The sequence below is a fragment of the Xiphophorus hellerii genome, chromosome 7, assembly GCF_003331165.1.
Source record: "Xiphophorus hellerii strain 12219 chromosome 7, Xiphophorus_hellerii-4.1, whole genome shotgun sequence".
Taxonomy (NCBI): Eukaryota; Metazoa; Chordata; class Actinopteri; order Cyprinodontiformes; family Poeciliidae; genus Xiphophorus; species Xiphophorus hellerii.
Window position 1 is genome coordinate 6,140,056 of NC_045678.1, and position 20,817 is coordinate 6,160,872.

Below are 20,817 nucleotides of genomic sequence, written 5' to 3' on the forward strand. Positions count from 1 at the left end.
GGAAATTAATGAATGCTTGCTCTCTAAATCACAAGTCCTGGCAATAAAAGGCAAAACAATATTCTTGCATCCATTTTATTTTCAACATAAATGTTAATCGATTAAGGCCCCGTCCGCACAGAGATGAACACAGTATATTGTTCACTATATTTTAACTGTGGACTGATTATTAGCATATATCAAAATGTATCCTATTTTTGGTCCAGCTGGGTGATATTGATCATGTGAGAGCCACAGTGATGTCACTGTTTTGTGAAAGACACTAACTAGTGAGGCAGCCCTAAAGAGACTACATCCTTGGAGGGGAAAACTGTGTAATAAAAAACTTTCCACAGACGCACACGAGCCTCATGCACCAGATTCAGGTAACGAAATAGACGCGTGTTGTGAGCTGGATATTGAAGAAGTTTGTCTCAGTTGTTCATGTACTCTGTGTGTTTACTGACTGAAGCTCAGAAGAATGTGCTAGCACAGTCATGGACAGTAAAGTAAACGTCACCTACATAACTCTGTCCGGATACGTAGATCTGAACAAATACAGATATTTGTACTTTTCTGTTATTTTCACAGTGTACATTTTGATCATTTGCAGCAATGCTACTATTTTGTATCTCATCTGGGTTCACAAAAACCTCCATGAGCCGATGTACATCTTCATCGCAGGTTTGTTGATTAACGGTCTTCTTTACAGCACCAACATTTACCCAAAGCTTCTGGTCGACTTTTTATCTGAAGAACCGATCGTATCGTATTCGGCCTGCCTCTTACAGTTTTTCATGTTTTATTCTGTGGGCGGCTCAGAGTTCCTCCTGCTGGCAGCCATGGCCTTCGACAGGTATGTGGCGATATGCAAACCTCTGAGATACAGGAATATAATGAAAAGAAGCACCGTCAGTACGCTCCTGGTTCTAGCCTGGTGTTTTCCTGCTTGCCATCTGGCCGTGCTGGCCATCCTGAGTGCCAAAGCCAAATTGTGCAACTTTAACTTGGACGGGATCATCTGCAACAATAAGATGTACACGATTCACTGCGCCAGATCGAGAGCGCTGACCATATTTGGGGTCGTCGCTTTATTCGATTTCGCAATCCTTCCCACCCTCTTCACAGTTTTTACATACGCAAAGATATTCATGACGTCTCATCGGAGGTGCAAAGAATCCAGGAAAGCGGCTGTGCAGACCTGCGTGCCCCACCTGTTGGTCCTGACCAGCTACTTCTGTGTGATGACGTACGACGTAATTGTGGCTCGAGTGGAGGCGGATTTCTCCAGAACCGCGGGCTTTGTGATGACGATGCAGACGTTTCTGTATCACCCTCTGATAAATCCGTTCATGTACGGGTTCAAGATGAGAGAGATCAACAAACACCTGAAGACGTTGCTCTGTCCAGCCAAACCGTGACGGAAGCGGTTCTGTCTGAAATTATTTCGGCTAATGAAACGTCTCGTGCTACATCTACTGTATCAGGAAGCTGGCCATGTTTTCAAAAATAATTCAAGCATTCAAATTCCCCATAGCAGTTTCGTGTCTCATGTTAGCCTGACATGCAGGTTTTCAGACTGTGTAATAAACAAACACTTCTGGCATCGTAGTTACTGCATCCTTTAGTGACCCAATGTGCAAAACGCCTGAGATTGTGTTTAGTTTGTTTGTTTTTTTTTTGCGATGTGGAAGGAACAATTATATACGAGCCAATCTGCATATGGGTCGGTTAAATGTAGTAATGTGTGAAGGATGTATTTAGACGTCTGGAGAAAGGACCATTGTGACACAGAGGTCTTTCCACAATTTGCCTCATTTGGAGCCAGAAAGACTGAGAGACATTTTTCCATTGTCTTTAAACATCTACTGTATATAACCTGACCAAGAGGTTATATGTCAACGTTAAATTTGTTGACTTCATCAAAATGTCTTGCATTGTCTGCCTTTCCTTATTTGAGATCTTCTAAATCCTGTCGTCTGAGTCTGTTTATGTTCTTACTTTTGTTTGATTTAAATTTCATCATGGTTTTCTATTCATCTTGTCTTTAAAAAATAAAAATAAAAACAGCTTGTGATCAGTGGATAAAACGAGGCCACTCTAAATATGTGTGCTGTTTGTTTATTTTAGCCTTTCTGGGGTTATGGGGATTCACTGACATCACCGTTGCACGCCATGCTGTGGTGATGTTGGGCCCGAATGCAGAGAGGCGGAGGCAGCAGCTGAGCCTGTGGATTCTTCTTCTGCCTCCCAAAACCCACTGAAATGCTCCTTAACTTGGGAACTTCTCCAGTGGTGAAACAGTTCGAATCACAACAGATAACTGTCCGGTGCGACTGATATCTGGAGTGCGATCTAGAATTATAGAAAAATAAAACGCCGCTTGTTTAATGTCACTAACGATCGTTGAAATTGTTTATGCCGATGAGTTCATTTTGAATGTGGTGGCTGCTGGTTCCTTCCTCAACACGGTTCAGGTGTTCTTTTATAACAGGGTCAAATTTTGCCGTCAGTTCAACCTCTTTCAGGAAATTGCCATTTGATGGTGAAAACGATGCTTCTGTGTGTAACTTAAGTGACAAATTTCCAAATGTTACTAGATGGTAGCAGTGAGACGGATCAGCACAGCCCTCCACCTTATTCTGTCAGCCTCAAAAAGTCCCATCTCTTTTATTTTTTATCCTTACTGCCAACTCTTTGCTTTCATTGAATTTGGGTGTTCAAGGCTGTCGTCGTGTGACGTGAGCTGAGAGCTGGCACGTTTCCAGGCCCGAATTTGTTAGACTTCTATTTTTTATTTCTTTTAAGAAAAAAATTGTAACAGAAGAAAGGAAGGAAGGAAAGGCTGTTATTGTTTTCGGAATATACAAACCAAAAATACTGGTGGTGGCAACTTCTTCCATCACCTTGGTTCCTTGGGAAAACAAAGTCAGGTGTTACTTGACTTGGCTTTCTGCGAACCAGAAGTGTGCGAATTTTCAGCTCCGGGCATTTCTACAATCGCAAAACATTTGCATCAGTACACACACGCTGTTTTGAATTTATAGAGGTAGAAAATAAAATGTAATATAATTTAAAAAAAACTTTTCAAAATGGCCCTACTCCCCTCTCCAACGCACACACACGGAGGATGTAGATGTAAGTTGGCCTTCGTCCTCAGGATGGGACAACATGCGTAGAGACACGTTTGTGGGTGAGGACGAGGACAGTTCCTGTCCCTCAGGCTCCAAGTCCGCTGCTGAAGATACATGTTCAGCTGGGGAAGAGGATGGCTCCTCATCCTGGCCTGTGCCAGCTGGTGCACAAAATATCTCAGACGTGACCCTGAATTAGCATCAGAATACCAAACATAAAAACTCTGATGCACCATGAATCAGTTGTGTCATCAAACATTCATAATTCTACCCCTCATGTTATCGGATAGAGAGGGAAGTCTGGGTGTCTCTGCTAACCCCATGGACAGACAGACGGACGGACTCCTTTAAAATAGTTTATTTCTTTCTGATCTTTAGAGAGATGCTTGACCTGTTTAGTGTGGAGTAGTAAGAGAGGAATCCCTATTTACAGGTAATTATTTACACTTTCAGCATAATTTACACATCAGATAATTAATTGTATTTGTAGAATACTGTGGTTTGTTTATTGCTGCCATTGAGCATGTAGAGTTATAAACTGCGTCTTCGTAACAATCACTCTGTCTTCTTTATCTTACTTTGTGTGAAATGCAATATTTGCAATACCACCGTGTGTCTGAATGGTTGTGTAATGATACTGTATGATACAACAGAAAGAACAGTGGGGGCCTTCAGAGATTACAGCCTTCAGAGGGGAGGGGAAGGTCTTATAAAAAACAGTCACTCAGCAGACTCTCACTACAGTTTTGTACATTCTGCTGATCATAACACACTAAATTCGACTGCAGGTAATGACATGTATTGAGAATGGTAAAACTATAATGTGATGAAACTGTTTAAACTGAATTTACCTGTCTGGAGAATTTCAGTCGGCTGTAGAAAATATCATGGATGACCAGATCAACATTTCCTACATAACTCTGTCTGGGTATGTAGATCTGAACAAATACAGATATTTTTACTTCTTCATTGTACTCACTGTGTACATCTTAACAGTCTGCAGCAATGCTACTATTTTGTATCTCATCTGGATTCACAAAAACCTCCATGAGCCGATGTACATCTTCATCGCAGCTTTGCTGTTTAACGGTCTTCTTTACAGCACCAACATTTACCCAAAGCTTTTGATTGACTTCTTCTCTGAAAAACCGATCATATCGTATTCAGCTTGTCTTTTGCAGTTTTTTATGTTTTACACTTTTGGTTTTGCAGAGTTCCTCCTGCTAGCAGCCATGGCCTTCGACAGATATGTGGCGATATGCAAACCTCTGAGATACAGAAAAATTATGAGAAAAAGTCATGTGAATGTTTTCCTGCTTCTAGCTTGGTCTCTACCTGCTTGTTATCTTGCAGTGCTAGCAATCCTTAGCTCTAAAGCTACATTGTGTAAATTGAACTTGGAAGGAATATTTTGCAACAACACTATTTACTCCCTTCAGTGTGTGAGATCAACAGCAATCACTGCACTGGGGATTGTAGCTTTATTACATGTTGTAGTGCTTCCTATGCTCTTCACAAGCTTCACGTACGCAAACATATTTAGAATATCTTACCGCAGCTCTAAGCAATGCAGGAAAACAACAGTAGAGACCTGCGTGCCTCACCTGCTGGTTCTGACCAGCTACTTCTGTTTGATGACGTACGATGTGGTTATAGCCCGAGTGCAGTCCGATTTCCCCAAAACTGCACGATTCATAATGATGATGCAGATATCTCTGTATCACCCTTTGTTGAACTCATTCATATACGGTTTTAAAATGAGGGAAATTAACAAACATCTGAGGAGATTGTTCAGCTCACTGATTTAGTGATTTTTTTATTTTATTTTATTTTATTTTGAGCATTTCGATTGTGACGCGACCGATCGTTGCTGCGCAGCAGCAGCAGGACGGAATCGTGTCGTCACATAAGGACAACAACTTTGCTTCCCAACTCCAAGTCATCGTGACAAGACAACCAAGTCTTGAATGTCCACTGAAACCAGCAGGAGTGCTTGTGGATTGTTGGAGCAGTTCATTCACTGGAGTGTTTAAAGCATAACCTGCCTAAACCAGCGTCTCGTTTAACCCGAGCTCCATTTACCTGTTTTTTTGTAATTACAGAGTTTCACTGCGTTCCACTTCGGGAACACAGTTTGGTGTCTTTCCTGATGATTGTGTGTGATGCTGTGTTATTGAAAAAATAAATACTCTAAGGGAAGATATGTTTGGGAGAGATTAATCATGCAAATGTCTGATTATTTGACTGGTTGATAGCCAGTAAAAAATAAATAAAAAAAAAGCTCAAGGCTAGACTGGACTTTCTTTTCTTAATGGGACATTTCCTCATGATCAGTAAAGAAAAAAACTTGATTATGCTACATTTTTAAATATCTTTGACTGTGGTGACTGTATTTTTGCTGCTTCCTCTGCACATACAGTACAGACCAAAAGTTTGGACACAACTGTGTGTCCAAACTTTTGGCCTGTACTGTATGTGACCTCTGTGACCTTATACGTGCGTTTGTTGTACGGTGTACTTCAAAAACTGGATGAGACACCTGTAGATAACTTTGTGAAAACTTATACTTAATAAACTGCTTTCCAATTTAAACATGCTTTTTTTAATACTTTCAAACACTTGCTGGGATTTCAAGCTGCCTTCTCTCTGCTGCGCTGCTGGAAACACTCCAACCTGACTTTGTTACACAGATTCTGACCGAAATTGAGGGAAATAAAGTCTTAATCATATTCTATTAGTGTAAAATGATATTTTATTTCAAAGTCTGTTCTGGGATTGTACGACTCAGAAGCTGTAAAGACAAACTGTCTTAAGTAAAGATCATATTCTGCTCATTTTTATAACCAGCATTCGTTTATTTTCAACTTTATGTTGAACTTAAAGCCTTGATCGTCTCATCTAAGCTTTGCTATGAAGATGTATTTGTCAAAAGTCCGAACCAGAAAGTTAGAAGCAGTTAAAAAAAACTTTCCCAAACACACATGTACATGAAACTCCTTGATGGTGTCTGATGACGTCGTGATGGATAACTACGCCCAGAGCAGGGTTCAGACATCATCTTGGTGATCTCCACGCTTCAGAGGGGAGGGCAGGATCCGACCAAATAAAACATTCAACAGACTCAGATACGTATTCATAGCTTCTGCTGGTCACAGCAAAATCGACTGGAGATAATTACTTGTACTGTGAATCGGACGTTGATCAAACTGTGTTATATTTGAACTGAACCTGTCTGGAGAATTGCAGTCGGCTGTAGAAAATATCATGGATGACCAGATCAACATTTCCTACATAACTCTGTCTGGGTATGTAGATCTGAACAAATACAGATATTTTTACTTCTTCATTGTACTCACTGTGTACATCTTAACAGTCTGCAGCAATGCTACTATTTTGTATCTCATCTGGATTCACAAAAACCTCCATGAGCCGATGTACATCTTCATCGCAGCTTTGCTGTTTAACGGTCTTCTTTGCAGCACCAACATTTACCCAAAGCTTTTGATTGACTTCTTCTCTGAAAAACCGATCATATCGTATTCAGCTTGTCTTTTGCAGTTTTTTATGTTTTACTCTTTTGGTTTTGCAGAGTTCCTCCTGCTAGCAGCCATGGCCTTCGACAGATATGTGGCGATATGCAAACCTCTGAGATACAGAAAAATTATGAGAAAAAGTCATGTGAATGTTTTCCTGCTTCTAGCTTGGTCTCTACCTGCTTGTTATTTTGCAGTGCAAATAACACTGAGCTCTAAAGCTACATTGTGTAAATTGAACTTGGAAGGAATATTTTGCAACAACACTATTTACTCCCTTCAGTGTGTGAGATCAACAGCAATCACTGCAGTGGGGATTGTAGCTTTATTACATGTTGTAGTGCTTCCTATGCTCTTCACAAGCTTCACGTACGCAAACATATTTAGAATATCTTACCGCAGCTCTAAGCAATCCAGGAAAACAACAGTAGAGACCTGCGTGCCTCACCTACTGGTTCTGACCAGCTACTTCTGTTTGATGACGTACGATGTGGTTATAGCCCGAGTGCAGTCCGATTTCCCCAAAACTGCACGATTCATAATGACGATGCAGATATCTCTGTATCACCCTTTGTTGAACCCGTTCATATACGGTTTCAAAATGAGGGAAATTAACAAACATCTGAGGAGATTGTTCAGCTCAGCCAAAAAGGTGCCAGCAGTAATTCAGTGATTTTATTTTGTAACTGCTCTCAAATCCCTTTCTTGTGTCTCATTTGGTTTTCAAAGTGTCACGATGACTAAAATGATTCTGGATTCCATTTAAACCACATTTGTTGTTTCAACTATTTGACTGCAAGCAATCAAAATTGTATTACTGCACTTAATACAACATGAAAACGTTATTTCATCATTACTCCAGTACAAGACTGACTGACCATACTGGGTATCCACCTACGCCTGAAAATTATTTTTATGCTATATTTTTAAAATATCTTTGACAAGGGTGAAATTATGTACATGTGCGCTGCTTGCTTCCTCCACACTTCATTGTTGAGATTCTGCTTGGCTTCTTTAGGGTTTATAGACACATTTGTTGTACTGTGTAGTTTAGAATCTGAAGGAAACAACAACATGGGCAAATAATTTTGTTTAAACGTTTACTTAATAAACTGCTTTCATATTTAAGTATGCGTTTAGTACTTTCAAACACTTGCTGTGTTTTCAAGTTGGCTTCTCTTTGGTGGTGGAAACACTCAAAAATTGACTTTGTTACACAGACCTCATTCTGACCAAGATTTGGAGAAAAATAGTCTTAATCTTTCCATTCTTACACTGAAAAAAATGAACTTCGGGGGTTATTACATTAACAAAAGAATATCATGTACTTTTAACACAATAATTATATGTTTGAAACGAAAACGTGATAAAATCATGTTGGATAAGCAAGAAATTCAACAACTTAACGTTTATGAAATTTAATCATGTTGAGATAACATGATTCATTATAGTCAGACTGATCTCCCTCTGAGGGTGTAGCGAGATCAGGGGATCACGCCAGATTATGGAAGATCACGCCACATAACTGTCTGTGCCTGGGAAAACTTCAAAGCGGTTTTAGTTACACATTAAACTATAGATATTTGTTTTTCTCTGCAGATCACTATTGGCATTTAAGAACTGCACTGTAACAAATGGCTGTAAAAACTACAGCATGAAAATACAGTAAGGCGGCTGGGTTTTGAAAATACAGTTCTGTTGTACCTTTTCTAATTGTTGAGTGTTCTTTCTACCCTTTCACCCCGTCCTGTCTTAAAACACTTAATGTAATGTAACTTAAAAAATTGTCTTTGAATTAACGTAATTAAATCATGGAAAGGATTTCCACACGATTAAATAGCTTTCTTTCAGCATGAAGCATGTTTGGTGAGCTGACTTAATTTTCATGAGTTGGATCAACTTAATTAACATAAGTTGGTTTCTTGGGCGTGCTGTGGTGGCGCAGTGGGTTAGCACGCCCCACGTTTGGAGGCCTTAGTCCTCGACGCGGATGTCGCTGGTTCGACTCCCGGTCCCAGAGACCTTTGTCGAATGTCCTCCACCCTCTTTCCTGTCTGCCTACTGTCACAAAAAAAATACGAGCCACTAGCGCCGCAAAAACTCTTGGGAGAAAAAAATTGAAAAAAAAAAAGTTGGTTTCAACTAATGCAATTTTCTAAATTTGCATTAATCTTAATCAAGTAAAGTAAATTATTTGGTCCAAAACATTGCAAATTAGTTGGGCTGGCTCTTTTAAATTACATTGGGTCCAACTATAGTAAATGAGTTGAATCAACCATAATATAATAAGTTGACCTAACACATTTGCTTTAAATAGGAGTAACAGAATCACATGGTGCTGAAATAAAGCAAAGTAATCAGGTGGAAATCCTTTCCATAATTTTTTTATGTTCATCCAAAGAGTTATTTTTTTCAGTGTATCAAGAGGAAAATAATCTTTTATTTTGAAGGTTGTACTCCTGGGACTGTGAAAATACACTGACTGTGAAACTGTTGTGACAAACTGTTTGTTTAGGTTAATGCTGACATTGTAATGTAAGTAGCCTTTCAACCAACAACCCTGGATGACGAAGGAGGTACGAGAAATGCTAAAAGCACGGAACTCAGCCTTCAAGTCTGGCGACAAGGAGGCACTGAGGACAGCGAGAGCCAACTTGAACCGTGCTATCAGGTTAGCAAAGCGAACCCACAGTCAGAAAATACAGGAGTTCTTCCACGACACCAGCAACACCAGGAGTATGTGGCAAGGCATACGGGCGATCACAGATTACAATCCATCCTCCCCCCCAGTGGGTGAAATTGTTGCTGACTTTCTAAATGGACTCAATAACTTCTTTGGGAGGTTCGAGGCACTGAACAGTTCTCCGGCAAAGAAAACTGTTCCCCACCAGGAAGAGGAGGCACTCTGCCTGGACACAGCCGATGTGTTGAAGACTCTGAAAAGACTCAACCCACGGAAGGCCCCAGGCCCCGACAACATACCTGGGCGGGTGTTCAGGGAATGTGCAGGTCAGCTGGCTGGTGTCCTAACAAACATTTTTAACACCTCACTGGACCAAGCCACAGTGCCAGCCTGTCTCAAAACTGCCTCCATCATTCCGGTGCCAAAGAAACCTCAAGTCACCTCTTTCAACGATTACCGGCCTGTGGCACTGACTCCCATCATGATGAAGTGCTTTGAAAGGCTGGTAAAAGAACACATCGTCTCCAGACTCCCCTCCACATTCGACCCGTTCCAGTTTGCCTACTGCCGAAACCGCTCCACTGAGGACGCCATCTCCTCCGCCCTACACCTGAGCCTGGCTCACCTGGAGGAGAAGAACACTCATGTGCGGATGTTGTTCCTGGACTTCAGCTCAGCGTTCAACACAATCATCCCACAGCATCTGGCAGGAAAACTGGGACACCTGGGCTTCAGCACCCCCCTGCGCAACTGGCTGCTAGACTTCCTCACCGACAGACCTCAGTCAGTCCGAATCGGACAACACACCTCCGATGTCATCACCCTCAGCACAGGCTCCCCTCAGGGCTGCGTCCTGAGCCCTCTGCTGTTCACTCTGATGACACACGACTGCGCCCCCAGGTTCGCCACCAACCACATCGTGAAGTTCGCGGACAACACAACGGTGGTGGGCCTCATCAGAGACGACAACGACCTGGACTACAGAGAGGAGGTGGAGCAGCTGGTGGACTGGTGCAGAGACAACAGCCTGATCCTGAACGTTGACAAGACGAAGGAGATGATCGTCAACTTCAGGAAGAACCGGCCCAGCCACGCTCCACTGCTCATCAACAGCTCGGCTGTGAAGGTGGTCAGCAGCACTAAATTCCTGGGGGTGCACATCACAAACGACCTCACCTGGACTGTGAACACCACGTCTCTGGTCAAGAGGGCACAGAAACGCTTGTATTTCCTGCGGAGGATGAGAAGAGCACACCTGCCCCCGCCCATCCTCAAGACGTTCTACAGAAGCACCATAGAGAGCATTCTGACCAGCTGCCTCTCTGTGTGGTGTGGAGGCTGCAGCGCCTCCGACTGGAAGAACGTGAGGAGAGTGGTGCGGACAGCAGAGAGGATCATTGGGGCCCCCCTTCCCTCCATTCAGGACATTTCATCCCAGCGCTGCGTGTCCCGAGGCCGAAACATCGTCAGTGACCCCTCAGTGCCCCACCATGGACTGTTCTCCCTGCTGCCCTCTGGAAAGAGGTTCCGCAGCATCCGGTGCAGGTCCACCAGGTTCCGAAACAGCTTTTTCCCACTTGCCATCAGACTGCTGAACTCTTAACTGGACTGCACTCAAAAACTGGTCTCCACTTCATACCTTGCACATGTATATAACTAAATAACTTCTATTTTACTGTCATTCCTGCACTTTATATTTTATATTTATATTTATATTCCGGAGTTACCTCATAACATTGGAACCTCAAAACATTGTTCTGAGCCGTATGCAACGAAATTTCGTTCTGTATACACCCTGTGCATGCAAAATGATAATAAAGTCAGTCTAAGTCTAAAGATCTTACTCTGCTCATTTAGAACCAGCGTTCCTTCATGATCAGCTAGCTTCATGTCAAACCTCTTTCAAGAGAATATGGCCGTCTGGTGTTATTGTCAGTCAACTTGGAGAACCAGGTTTCTGTGAAGCAGCTCAAAACAGTTCTGAGTCTATCTGTGTAAGGATCCAAGCATGAAATTCTTAGACTTTACTTTCCATTGACTGAAGGTTTGCAAACAGTATGAGCAGGATATGCAGGTACAACAATCACTGTAGTGATTCGTCCTATATCTCTAACTCTAACTGTAGAGTTAGGTACATAGGATGAAAACCAGAAGGATCACTTGCTCATTTGTTTGGTACAATTTGACCTTTGATTGTGAGAGTTGTAGTATTTTGTTTGCTTTGGCGAGTACGCCGAGTTTGCCGTATGGCCACGCCCCCTAAAACTCAAGGTTTTGATAACTTTTAATCCCCCATTAATACAGAAAGTTTATTTTTATCTACTTTTAGTTGTACAGAATGAAATATGTGATTTGAGGCGACTACTAGGATTCCATTTTCCATTTTTTTTCAAAATACGTTCAACATTATTTTTATTCTTGGTGTTTTTTGAGAGATGCACATCGTGATGGTCACAGTTATTCATATTTTTAGCACTATTTATTAAATACAATCTTGATTTTATTATAATTGCGAAATTATTATGTACATTTCAATATACATAATTTCTTATGCACATTGAAAATGTACAGTTTAGCCACTGCTTTGTAACACTGAGTTTGTCTTCTTTCTCTTACTTTGTGTGAAATGCAGTCTTTACTGCAACACTGCACCAGTTTGTGTAATGGTACGGGTCTTCAGAGATTTACACCTCTGAAGTGGAGAGGGAGGATCTAATAAAAGAAGCATTCAGCAGACTCAGACTGCAATTTTGTAACCTCTGCTGGTCATAATACACCAAGTTTGATAGCAGGTAATGACGCATGTCAGGTTTGAACTGAATTTGTCTGTCTGAAGAATTTTAGTCGGCTGTAAAAATATATATATGTATGTATATATTTATCTGTATTATGGATGACAAGATCAACATTTCCTACATAACTCTGTCTGGGTATGTAGATCTGAACAAATACAGATATTTTTACTTCTTCATTGTACTCACTGTGTACATCTTAACAGTCTGCAGCAATGCTACTATTTTGTATCTCATCTGGATTCACAAAAACCTCCATGAGCCGATGTACATCTTCATTGCAGCTTTGCTGTTTAACGGTCTTCTTTACAGCACCAACATTTACCCAAAGCTTTTGATTGACTTCTTCTCTGAAAAACCGATCATATTGTATTCAGCTTGTCTTTTGCAGTTTTTTATGTTTTACTCTTTTGGTTGCTCAGAGTTCCTCCTGCTAGCAGCCATGGCCTTCGACAGATATGTGGCGATATGCAAACCTCTGAGATACAGAAATATAATGAAAAGAAGCACGGTTAGTATTTTCCTGGTTCTAGCTTGGTTTCTACCTGCTTGTTATCTTGCAGTGCTAGCAATCCTTAGTTCTAAAGCTAAATTATGTACATTTGACTTGGAAGGAATATTTTGCAACAACACTATTTACTCCCTTCAGTGTGTGAGATCAACAGCAATCACTGCAGTGGGGATTGTAGCTTTATTACATGTTGTAGTGCTTCCTATGCTCTTCACAAGCTTCACGTACGCAAACATATTTAGAATATCTTACCGCAGCTCTAAGCAATCCAGGAAAACAACAGTAGAGACCTGCGTGCCTCACCTGCTGGTTCTGACCAGCTACTTCTGTTTGATGACGTACGATGTGGTTATAGCCCGAGTGCAGTCCGATTTCCCCAAAATTGCACGATTCATAATGACGATGCAGATATCTCTGTATCACCCTTTGTTGAACCCGTTCATATACGGTTTTAAAATGAGGGAAATTAACAAACATCTGAGGAGATTGTTCAGCTCAGCCAAAAAGGTGCCAGCAGTAATTCAGTGATTTTATTTTGTAACTGCTCTCAAATCCCTTTCTTGTGTCTCATTTGGTTTTCAAAGTGTCACGATGACTAAAATGATTCTGGATTCCATTTAAACCACATTTGTTGTTTCAACTATTTGACTGCAAGCAATCAAAATTGTATTACTGCACTTAATACAACATGAAAAAGTTATTTCATCATTACTCCAGTACAAGACTGACTGACCATACTGGGTATCCACCTACGCCTGAAAATTATTTTTATGCTATATATTTAAAATATCCTTGACGAGGGTGAAATTATGTACATGTGCGCTGCTTGCTTCCTCCACACTTCATTGTTGAGATTCTGCTTGGCTTCTTTAGGGTTTATAGACACATTTGTTGTACTGTGTAGTTTAGAATCTGAAGGAAACAACAACATGGGCAAATAATTTTGTTTAAACGTTTACTTAATAAACTGCTTTCATATTTAAGTATGCGTTTAGTACTTTCAAACACTTGCTGTGTTTTCAAGTTGGCTTCTCTTTGGTGGTGGAAACACTCAAAAATTGACTTTGTTACACAGACCTCATTCTGACCAAGATTTGGAGGAAAATAGTCTTAATCATTCTTATCAAGAGGAAAATAATCTTTTATTTTGAAGGACTGTGAAAATACACTGACTGTGAAACTGTTGTGACAAACTGTTTGGGTTAATGCTGACATCGTAATGTAAGTAAAGATCTTACTCTGCTCATTTAGAACCAGCGTTCCTTCATGATCAGCTAGCTTCATGTCAAACCTCTTTCAAGAGAATATGGCCGTCTGGTGTTATTATCAGTCAACTTGGAGAACCAGGTTTCTGTGAAGCAGCTCAAAACAGTTCTGAGTCTATCTGTGTAAGGATCCAAGCATGAAATTCTTAGACTTTACTTTCCATTGACTGAAGGTTTGCAAACAGTATGAGCAGGATATGCAGGTACAACAATCACTGTAGTGATTCGTCCTATATCTCTAACTCTAACCCTAGAGTTAGGTACATAGGATGAAAACCAGAAGGATCACTTGCTCATTTGTTTGGTACAATTTGACCTTTGATTGTGAGAGTTGTAGTATTTTGTTTGCTTTGGCGAGTACGCCGAGTTTGCCGCATGGCCACGCCCCCTAAACATGGTCAAAAACTCAAGGTTTTGATAACTTTTTTTTTTGTTTTTATCGCCCCGCAAGGGGTCTTTTTGTGGGCTCTAGTGTCCCCTTTTCAAAGTAGGCTGACAGGAAAGAGAGGGGGGAAGACATGCGGCAAACGTTGTCGGGTCCAGGAGTCGAACCCGCGACAGCCGCGTCGAGGCTACGTTGCCTCCAAATGTGGGTCGCGCTAACCCCCCCGCCACCACGGCACGCCCGGTTTTGATAACTTTTAATCCCCCATTCATTGACTGCATACTGAAGGAAGATGAAGCCGATAGTTCAAAATCCAAAGGAGGAGTTTGTTCAAGTTTGAGTTGTGTAAATGTGAAAAATGGGCCAAACTTGCACTTTGACCCAAAATGGCTAGCTCAACGTATATTTTACAACATACCTCCAAGAAACTTTTTATTTTGCTCTACATGGCCACGCCCACTTTCGATTAAATTAAATGCATTTAATTTTCACGTGGAGGACAATTTTGTGCAAAGTTTGTTGAGTTCTTGAACATGTTTAGGCCACCAAACTTTACATTTTCATGGAGAAAAGAACAATTAATCCTAATATTATAATAGTGGATTTTCACAAAGTCATTGATTTGTATGGACACATGAAATTAAATTTATTGAACCATTTTTGAGTATTGAGAAATGGTTATCATCTTCAAATCTAAGTGGTTGAAAGATAATTAGAAAGAAACGACAAGGACAAAGTTTCTTTAAAGATTTTTCACAACTTCCAGATTGAGGCATTTTAGGTTGTATAATTAATACAGAAAGTTTATTTTTATCTACTTTTAGTTGTACAGGATGAAATATGTGATTTGAGGCGACTACTAGGATTCCATTTTCCATTTTTAAAAAAAATATGTTCTACATTATTTTTATTCTTGGTTGTTTTTTTGAGATGGCCACAGTTATTCATATTTTTAGCACTATTTATTAAATACAATCTTGATTTTATTATAATTGCGAAATTATGTACATCTCAATGTACATAATTTCCTATGCACATTGAAAATGTACAGTTTAGCCACTGCTTTGTAACACTGAGTTTGTCTTCTTTCTCTTACTTTGTGTGAAATGCAGTCTTTACTGCAACACTGCACCAGTTTGTGTAATGGTACGGGTCTTCAGAGATTTACACCTCTGAAGTGGAGAGGGAGGATCTAATAAAAGAAGCATTCAGCAGACTCAGACTGCAATTTTGTAACCTCTGCTGGTCATAATACACCAAGTTTGATAGCAGGTAATGACGCATGTCAGGTTTGAACTGAATTTGTCTGTCTGAAGAATTTTAGTCGGCTGTAAAAATATATATATGTATGTATATATTTATCTGTATTATGGATGACAAGATCAACATTTCCTACATAACTCTGTCTGGGTATGTAGATCTGAACAAATACAGATATTTTTACTTCTTCATTGTACTCACTGTGTACATCTTAACAGTCTGCAGCAATGCTACTATTTTGTATCTCATCTGGATTCACAAAAACCTCCATGAGCCGATGTACATCTTCATTGCAGCTTTGCTGTTTAACGGTCTTCTTTACAGCACCAACATTTACCCAAAGCTTTTGATTGACTTCTTATCTGAAAAACCGATCATATCGTATTCAGCTTGTCTTTTGCAGTTTTTTATGTTTTACTCTTTCGGCGGCTCAGAGTTCCTCCTGCTAGCAGCCATGGCCTTCGACAGATATGTGGCGATATGCAAACCTCTGAGATACAGAAATATAATGAAAAGAAGCACCGTCAGTACGTTCCTGATCACAGCTTTGTTTGTGGCTCTTTTTTATCCTGTAGTGCTAGCAATGCTGAGCTATCAAGCTAAATTATGTACATTCAACTTGGAAGGAATATTTTGCAACAACACTATTTACGCCCTTCAGTGTGTGAGATCAACAACACTCGCTGTGTTTGGGGTTGTAGCTTTTTCAAATGTTGTAGTGCTTCCTATGCTCTTCACAAGCTTCACGTACGCAAACATATTTCGAATATCTTACCGCAGCTCTAAGCAATCCAGGAAAACAACAGTAGAGACCTGCGTGCCTCACCTGCTGGTTCTGACCAGCTACTTCTGTTTGATGACGTACGATGTGGTTATAGCCCGAGTGCAGTCCGATTTCCCCAAAATCGCACGATTCATAATGACGATGCAGATATCTCTGTATCACCCTTTGTTGAACCCGTTCATATACGGTTTCAAAATGAGGGAAATTAACAAACATTTGAAGAAGTTATTTTTGCAGCGCCGCCAAAAAAACCAGTCAGCAGTCATTTGCTGACTGGTTTGCCCTCTGATCATTTTACTGTTTCTCAGTTCGACGTTCAAAATGTAATTGTGTTCATTTAGATGCGTCTTGGATTCTTTGAAGCTGTATTTACTGCCAGTGATTAAATAATCCAATTTTAATGGAATGGACTAATTGTTTCTGTGGTGAAAATAGTTTTCAACACAGCAGCTAACAGAGTAAATGTTTGGGTTTCCCATCAGACTGTCACTTGTGCAAACAGCATCATGCTACACGTGAGAAATCGGTTAGTGGTTAGAAAGTAACAGCAGTGGACTCATATTGTGAACATTAAAATAAAAAATTTTAATAGGCAGAGGAAAAGACATGTCAGGTAAACTATGTTCATATTTCATAATTGTTGGATTTTTTTTTTTTTTAGTTCTGTAACTGAATTCACTAATTAAACACATTAGATAGATTAATTTTACACACACACACAAATTATTTTATCATCAAAAGTGTTTATAACCGACTTGAAGGTTGTTTTTTCCAAAAAGTACTTTTAATCTGACAAATGAGTCTCATTGGGAAGCATGTTGTAATTTTGACAGCGTGACAGTATGCTAAGTAACAAACCATGAAAAGTTTTTTTTTTTAAATAAACAAACATTAGAGGAAGCAAAACTTCTGTTTAATGAGTTTAAAGACTTCTTTCACCAGAGTGGAAGATAAACATTTTCCCTGTAATAATGTTGACTGATGTTTTATTTTGTGTCAGTAGACGGCATTTATGGTTACATTTGTTTTGTGTTTTTTTGTAACACTGGGCCTTCCGGGCCGAAGCTCTTTGAGAAAGAAGTGACTTTCTAGTTAAATAAACTTTGAATCAGCAAGAAAAAATAATACGTTTCCCGTTGTGATGCATTGAACCTGGTGGATTTACACTCCGTCTCACCTCTGACTGAAACCAACATGTTTCTGATGAAGAGACACGCCAGCGCTGAACCAGGCCTAGTAGAACCTGCTTGGTGGGACACAATGTGTTTGGTTATTTCTTTTGTTGCTGTTGTTTGTTTTTTTTTTGCTGGATGCTTTTCTCATCTGCACATTAAGGTGAAGACAACATGCAGTGAAGTCAGGAATGACACATTTTCAAGGTGAAATGTGAGACAGAAGTTGGTAGGGCCCACAAATTGTAAGAGTAGCACTACTTCAACAAATTACTACTGAAGTAAAAGTTGATAGCAGCCAAAGACCAACTTACACGACTAACATTTTTTTCTTCCAAATCAGTTTCTTTCAATATAAAACGAATGAAACTTCAACCAGAGCTGCAGGTTCTGGTCAGGAGTACCAGAGCCTGCAGCTCACCAGTGTATCTGGTGAACTTGGTTGGTTAAAACAAGTTTGTTCTCCGTTCATTGAAGTTACACACGGTGGGTAGGGCATCCAGAAGTCTTACTGAAGTAAGAGCAGCGATGCGCCGTAATAAAATTACTCAACAATCAGAGTCGACCTGAAGCGCAACAAAATTTGTTTCAGCGAGAAAGACGAAGAAAAGACAAACAGCACAACACCTGGGTAGACGGTGCTGTTTCATTAGAATAGACAACGTCAGGGTGGATTGAGGACAATAAAAGAGTAAAAATACTCCTCAAAGTACCTTACTCAGTCAGTGTGGCTCGTTTCTAGCCTGGAAAACACATAATACTTCTCAGGTGCTCTGATGTGTCCTCATGTAGAAACTAAGCAAAGTAAAACCCAACAAATTCTGATGATGATTGAGAAAACGATATGGTTAAAATCCGAGTGGAGCAGAACTCCAGCCACCGGCCCTGAGGCCTCCGGGCCCCATCCTGCTGTCATGTGATCTGTAAACACTTTAATGAAACCCACAGAGGGGGACGAAGTCAGATAAAAACTCCTGCACTCGCTCCGGTCTTGTTCCTTCAGGTGAGCCCACCCAAGCTCACTCCTGTGTTCATGTCAGTTGTTTCCACAAATTGCTGTTTTTTTTTTTTTTGTTTGTTTTTGTTTTTAACTTTAAAATCCAGCTGTTATGGACGCTGCGGCTGGTGAGCTAAACGCTACGTACATAACCTTCGGCGGGCATGTAGAGCTGCGCAGGTACAGGTTCCTGTACTTCGCCGTCATGCTCGTCGTCTACGTTCTGATCATCTGCAGCAACTCCGCCATCTTGGGCCTCATCTGGGTCCAGAAGAGCCTCCACCAGCCCATGTACGTCTTCATCGCGGCCCTGCTCTTCAACTCGCTCCTCTTCAGCGCCGCCATCTACCCGAAGCTCCTGGCGGACTTCCTGTCCGACGAGCAGACCACGTCTCTGTCTCTGTGCAGCCTGCAGAGCTTCGCCTACTACTCCCTGTGCGGCGCCGAGTTCCTGCTGCTGTCGGCCATGGCGTACGACAGGTACGTGTCCATATGCAGGCCCCTGCAGTACGGGGCCACCATGAGGAAGCCCACCGTGGCCGTCCTGCTGGCTCTGGCGTGGCTGCTGCCCGCCTGTCAGCTCGTGCCGTCGCTCTTCATCAGCAGGGGCTACCGGCTGTGCCACTCGACCCTAAACGGGATCTTCTGCAACAACGCCATCTCCCGGCTCTTCTGCATGGACTCCAGGGCGCCGTACATCACGTACGGCGCGTTCATCGCGCTGAACACGATCGTTTTGCCCTTGGCCTTCATCCTGTTCACCTACACAAAAATACTGATCATCTCCTTACGAGGCTCCGGAGACACGAGGAGGAAGGCGGCGAAGACCTGCTCCCCTCACCTGCTGGTCCTGGCCAGCTTCTCCTGCCTGTGTTCGTACGACGTCGTGGCGGCCCGGCTGGAGGTCGACCTGGACAGAACGGCGCGCTTCGTCATGACTCTGCAGGTGGTGTTGTATCACCCCCTCTTCAACCCCATCATCTACGGCTTGAAGATGGGAGAAATCCGCAGGCACCTCGGAGTGGTTTTCTCTCGCGACAAAACGCGGGGTGAACGTAACATGTTAAGACTTTAACGATGCTTTACAGTTCTGATGTTTAAAATGTGACGCTTTTTCTTTAAGTCAGCCTTTAGTGTAATTACTGCCGTGACTGTTGTGTTTATGGTATTGGAGAATACAGCAGAAACATATTCTGTCCCTCTAATAAAGTACTAGCTGCCAAAGACGGGGACTTATTATTATTATTTTATTTATTTTCAGTTTCAGTGGTTTCTGACTTTTGATTTGGTAAAGAAAAATAACCCCTAGGTCATGTACTGTATGTTTTGCTAAAAAAAAAAAAAAAAAAAAAAAGTGTGTATTTTGAATCCATTGTGTATTTTGAATTCATGTTCATCCTTTTTAATAAAGTCAGTCGGTGATGAAGAGGTGTCATCGTTTCAACCCAACTGTACAGAACATGCAGCTCAAGACACAATAATGAAATGCACAGGAGTAATAATCAGGTAACAGAGTTTTGGCCAGTCTTTCCTTATTACTATTATCTCCCATGAAATCACAGTTTTTGTTTAGCAAATCAGAATATGAGGATTATTTGTCCGATTAAAACCTTTTGAAACTTGACAACCTTCAACCAGGTGTGAAACATCATTTTCCTTAAGCCCACGTCTGGATTAAGATTCTCTTCTTTTTTTGGTCTGATGTTAAGTTTAAATGTCATGTTTTCATGAAAGTTGCACTAAGTAACTTTTTTTTTTTTTGTACACATTTGTTGACACTGTGAGAAATATAATTTGTGACAAGAATCGAGCTCCTCTGCCTTCTAACTGGAAACAACCAATCACTTCTTTTTCTTTTTTCCAGTGGCCTTTATTTGAAAGTTGTTTGACAGGAAACAGCGTAATGAGAGAAGGGGGGGAAGACATGCGACAAATGTCGCCAGGCCGGGAATCGAACCTGCAACCACCGCCACGAGGACGGAGGCCTCAATATGTGGCTCTGCCCCTGCGCCACCAATCACTTATTTTATTTACCTTTTCACTGTTTGTGTACATATTCTGTCTTGTTCAGTTATGTAAAAGGAAAAAAAAAATCTCCTAGGAGGTGAACTGTGTGTATTTCTTCATCTGAACACAGTACTTCTTTCGGGCTTGTGCTTCTTCCTAAGAAAAGGGTCCTGACACGACACTCGGGGACTAAAATAATCCGAATACATACTCGCTAATCAAGGATTGATCTCCATGGCAACCATTCAGAAAAGGCCTGGGGGTGCTGAAGGTGCGTCTCCTCGGCTTTTGTAGTTGCAGCTACACCTAGGAGTT

General features: G+C 41.1%; 5 protein-coding genes and 1 pseudogene across 5 annotated transcripts; all 6 read left to right on the top strand.

Moving 5' to 3' along the window:
- The first annotated feature begins 379 nt into the window (after positions 1-379).
- On the top strand, positions 380-2,039 carry LOC116723402 (olfactory receptor 11A1-like). Its single transcript, XM_032568254.1, has one exon. It carries the CDS (start codon positions 477-479, stop codon positions 1,398-1,400), a length of 924 nt encoding a protein of 307 aa, XP_032424145.1. The 5' UTR covers positions 380-476; the 3' UTR covers positions 1,401-2,039.
- Positions 2,040-3,906: 1,867 nt separating this feature from the next.
- Positions 3,907-4,921, top strand: LOC116722818 (olfactory receptor 6M1-like). The gene has a single exon (XM_032567138.1). The coding sequence runs from the start codon at positions 4,001-4,003 to the stop codon at positions 4,919-4,921; it is 921 nt and encodes a 306-aa protein (XP_032423029.1). The 5' UTR covers positions 3,907-4,000.
- A 1,352-nt stretch (positions 4,922-6,273) lies between these two features.
- LOC116723530 (olfactory receptor 1L4-like) lies at positions 6,274-7,462 on the top strand. Its single transcript, XM_032568550.1, has one exon. It carries the CDS (start codon positions 6,378-6,380, stop codon positions 7,317-7,319), a length of 942 nt encoding a protein of 313 aa, XP_032424441.1. The 5' UTR covers positions 6,274-6,377; the 3' UTR covers positions 7,320-7,462.
- Positions 7,463-11,855: 4,393 nt separating this feature from the next.
- LOC116723427 (olfactory receptor 6M1-like) lies at positions 11,856-13,683 on the top strand. The gene has a single exon (XM_032568309.1). It carries the CDS (start codon positions 12,198-12,200, stop codon positions 13,158-13,160), a length of 963 nt encoding a protein of 320 aa, XP_032424200.1. The 5' UTR covers positions 11,856-12,197; the 3' UTR covers positions 13,161-13,683.
- A 1,660-nt stretch (positions 13,684-15,343) lies between these two features.
- Positions 15,344-17,198, top strand: LOC116722609 (olfactory receptor 6N2-like; annotated as a pseudogene).
- A 708-nt stretch (positions 17,199-17,906) lies between these two features.
- Positions 17,907-20,275, top strand: LOC116722610 (olfactory receptor 2A12-like). Its single transcript, XM_032566777.1, has one exon. It carries the CDS (start codon positions 18,608-18,610, stop codon positions 19,568-19,570), a length of 963 nt encoding a protein of 320 aa, XP_032422668.1. The 5' UTR covers positions 17,907-18,607; the 3' UTR covers positions 19,571-20,275.
- The last annotated feature ends 542 nt before the right edge of the window (positions 20,276-20,817 follow it).

What these genes read in the sequence shown, in the direction of transcription:
- LOC116723427 (XM_032568309.1), top strand. Translation starts at nt 12,198, where the DNA reads ATGTATATATTTATCTGTATTATGGATGACAAGATCAACATTTCCTAC.
- LOC116723530 (XM_032568550.1), top strand. Translation starts at nt 6,378, where the DNA reads ATGGATGACCAGATCAACATTTCCTACATAACTCTGTCTGGGTATGTA.
- LOC116722818 (XM_032567138.1), top strand. Translation starts at nt 4,001, where the DNA reads ATGGATGACCAGATCAACATTTCCTACATAACTCTGTCTGGGTATGTA.
- LOC116722610 (XM_032566777.1), top strand. Translation starts at nt 18,608, where the DNA reads ATGGACGCTGCGGCTGGTGAGCTAAACGCTACGTACATAACCTTCGGC.
- LOC116723402 (XM_032568254.1), top strand. Translation starts at nt 477, where the DNA reads ATGGACAGTAAAGTAAACGTCACCTACATAACTCTGTCCGGATACGTA.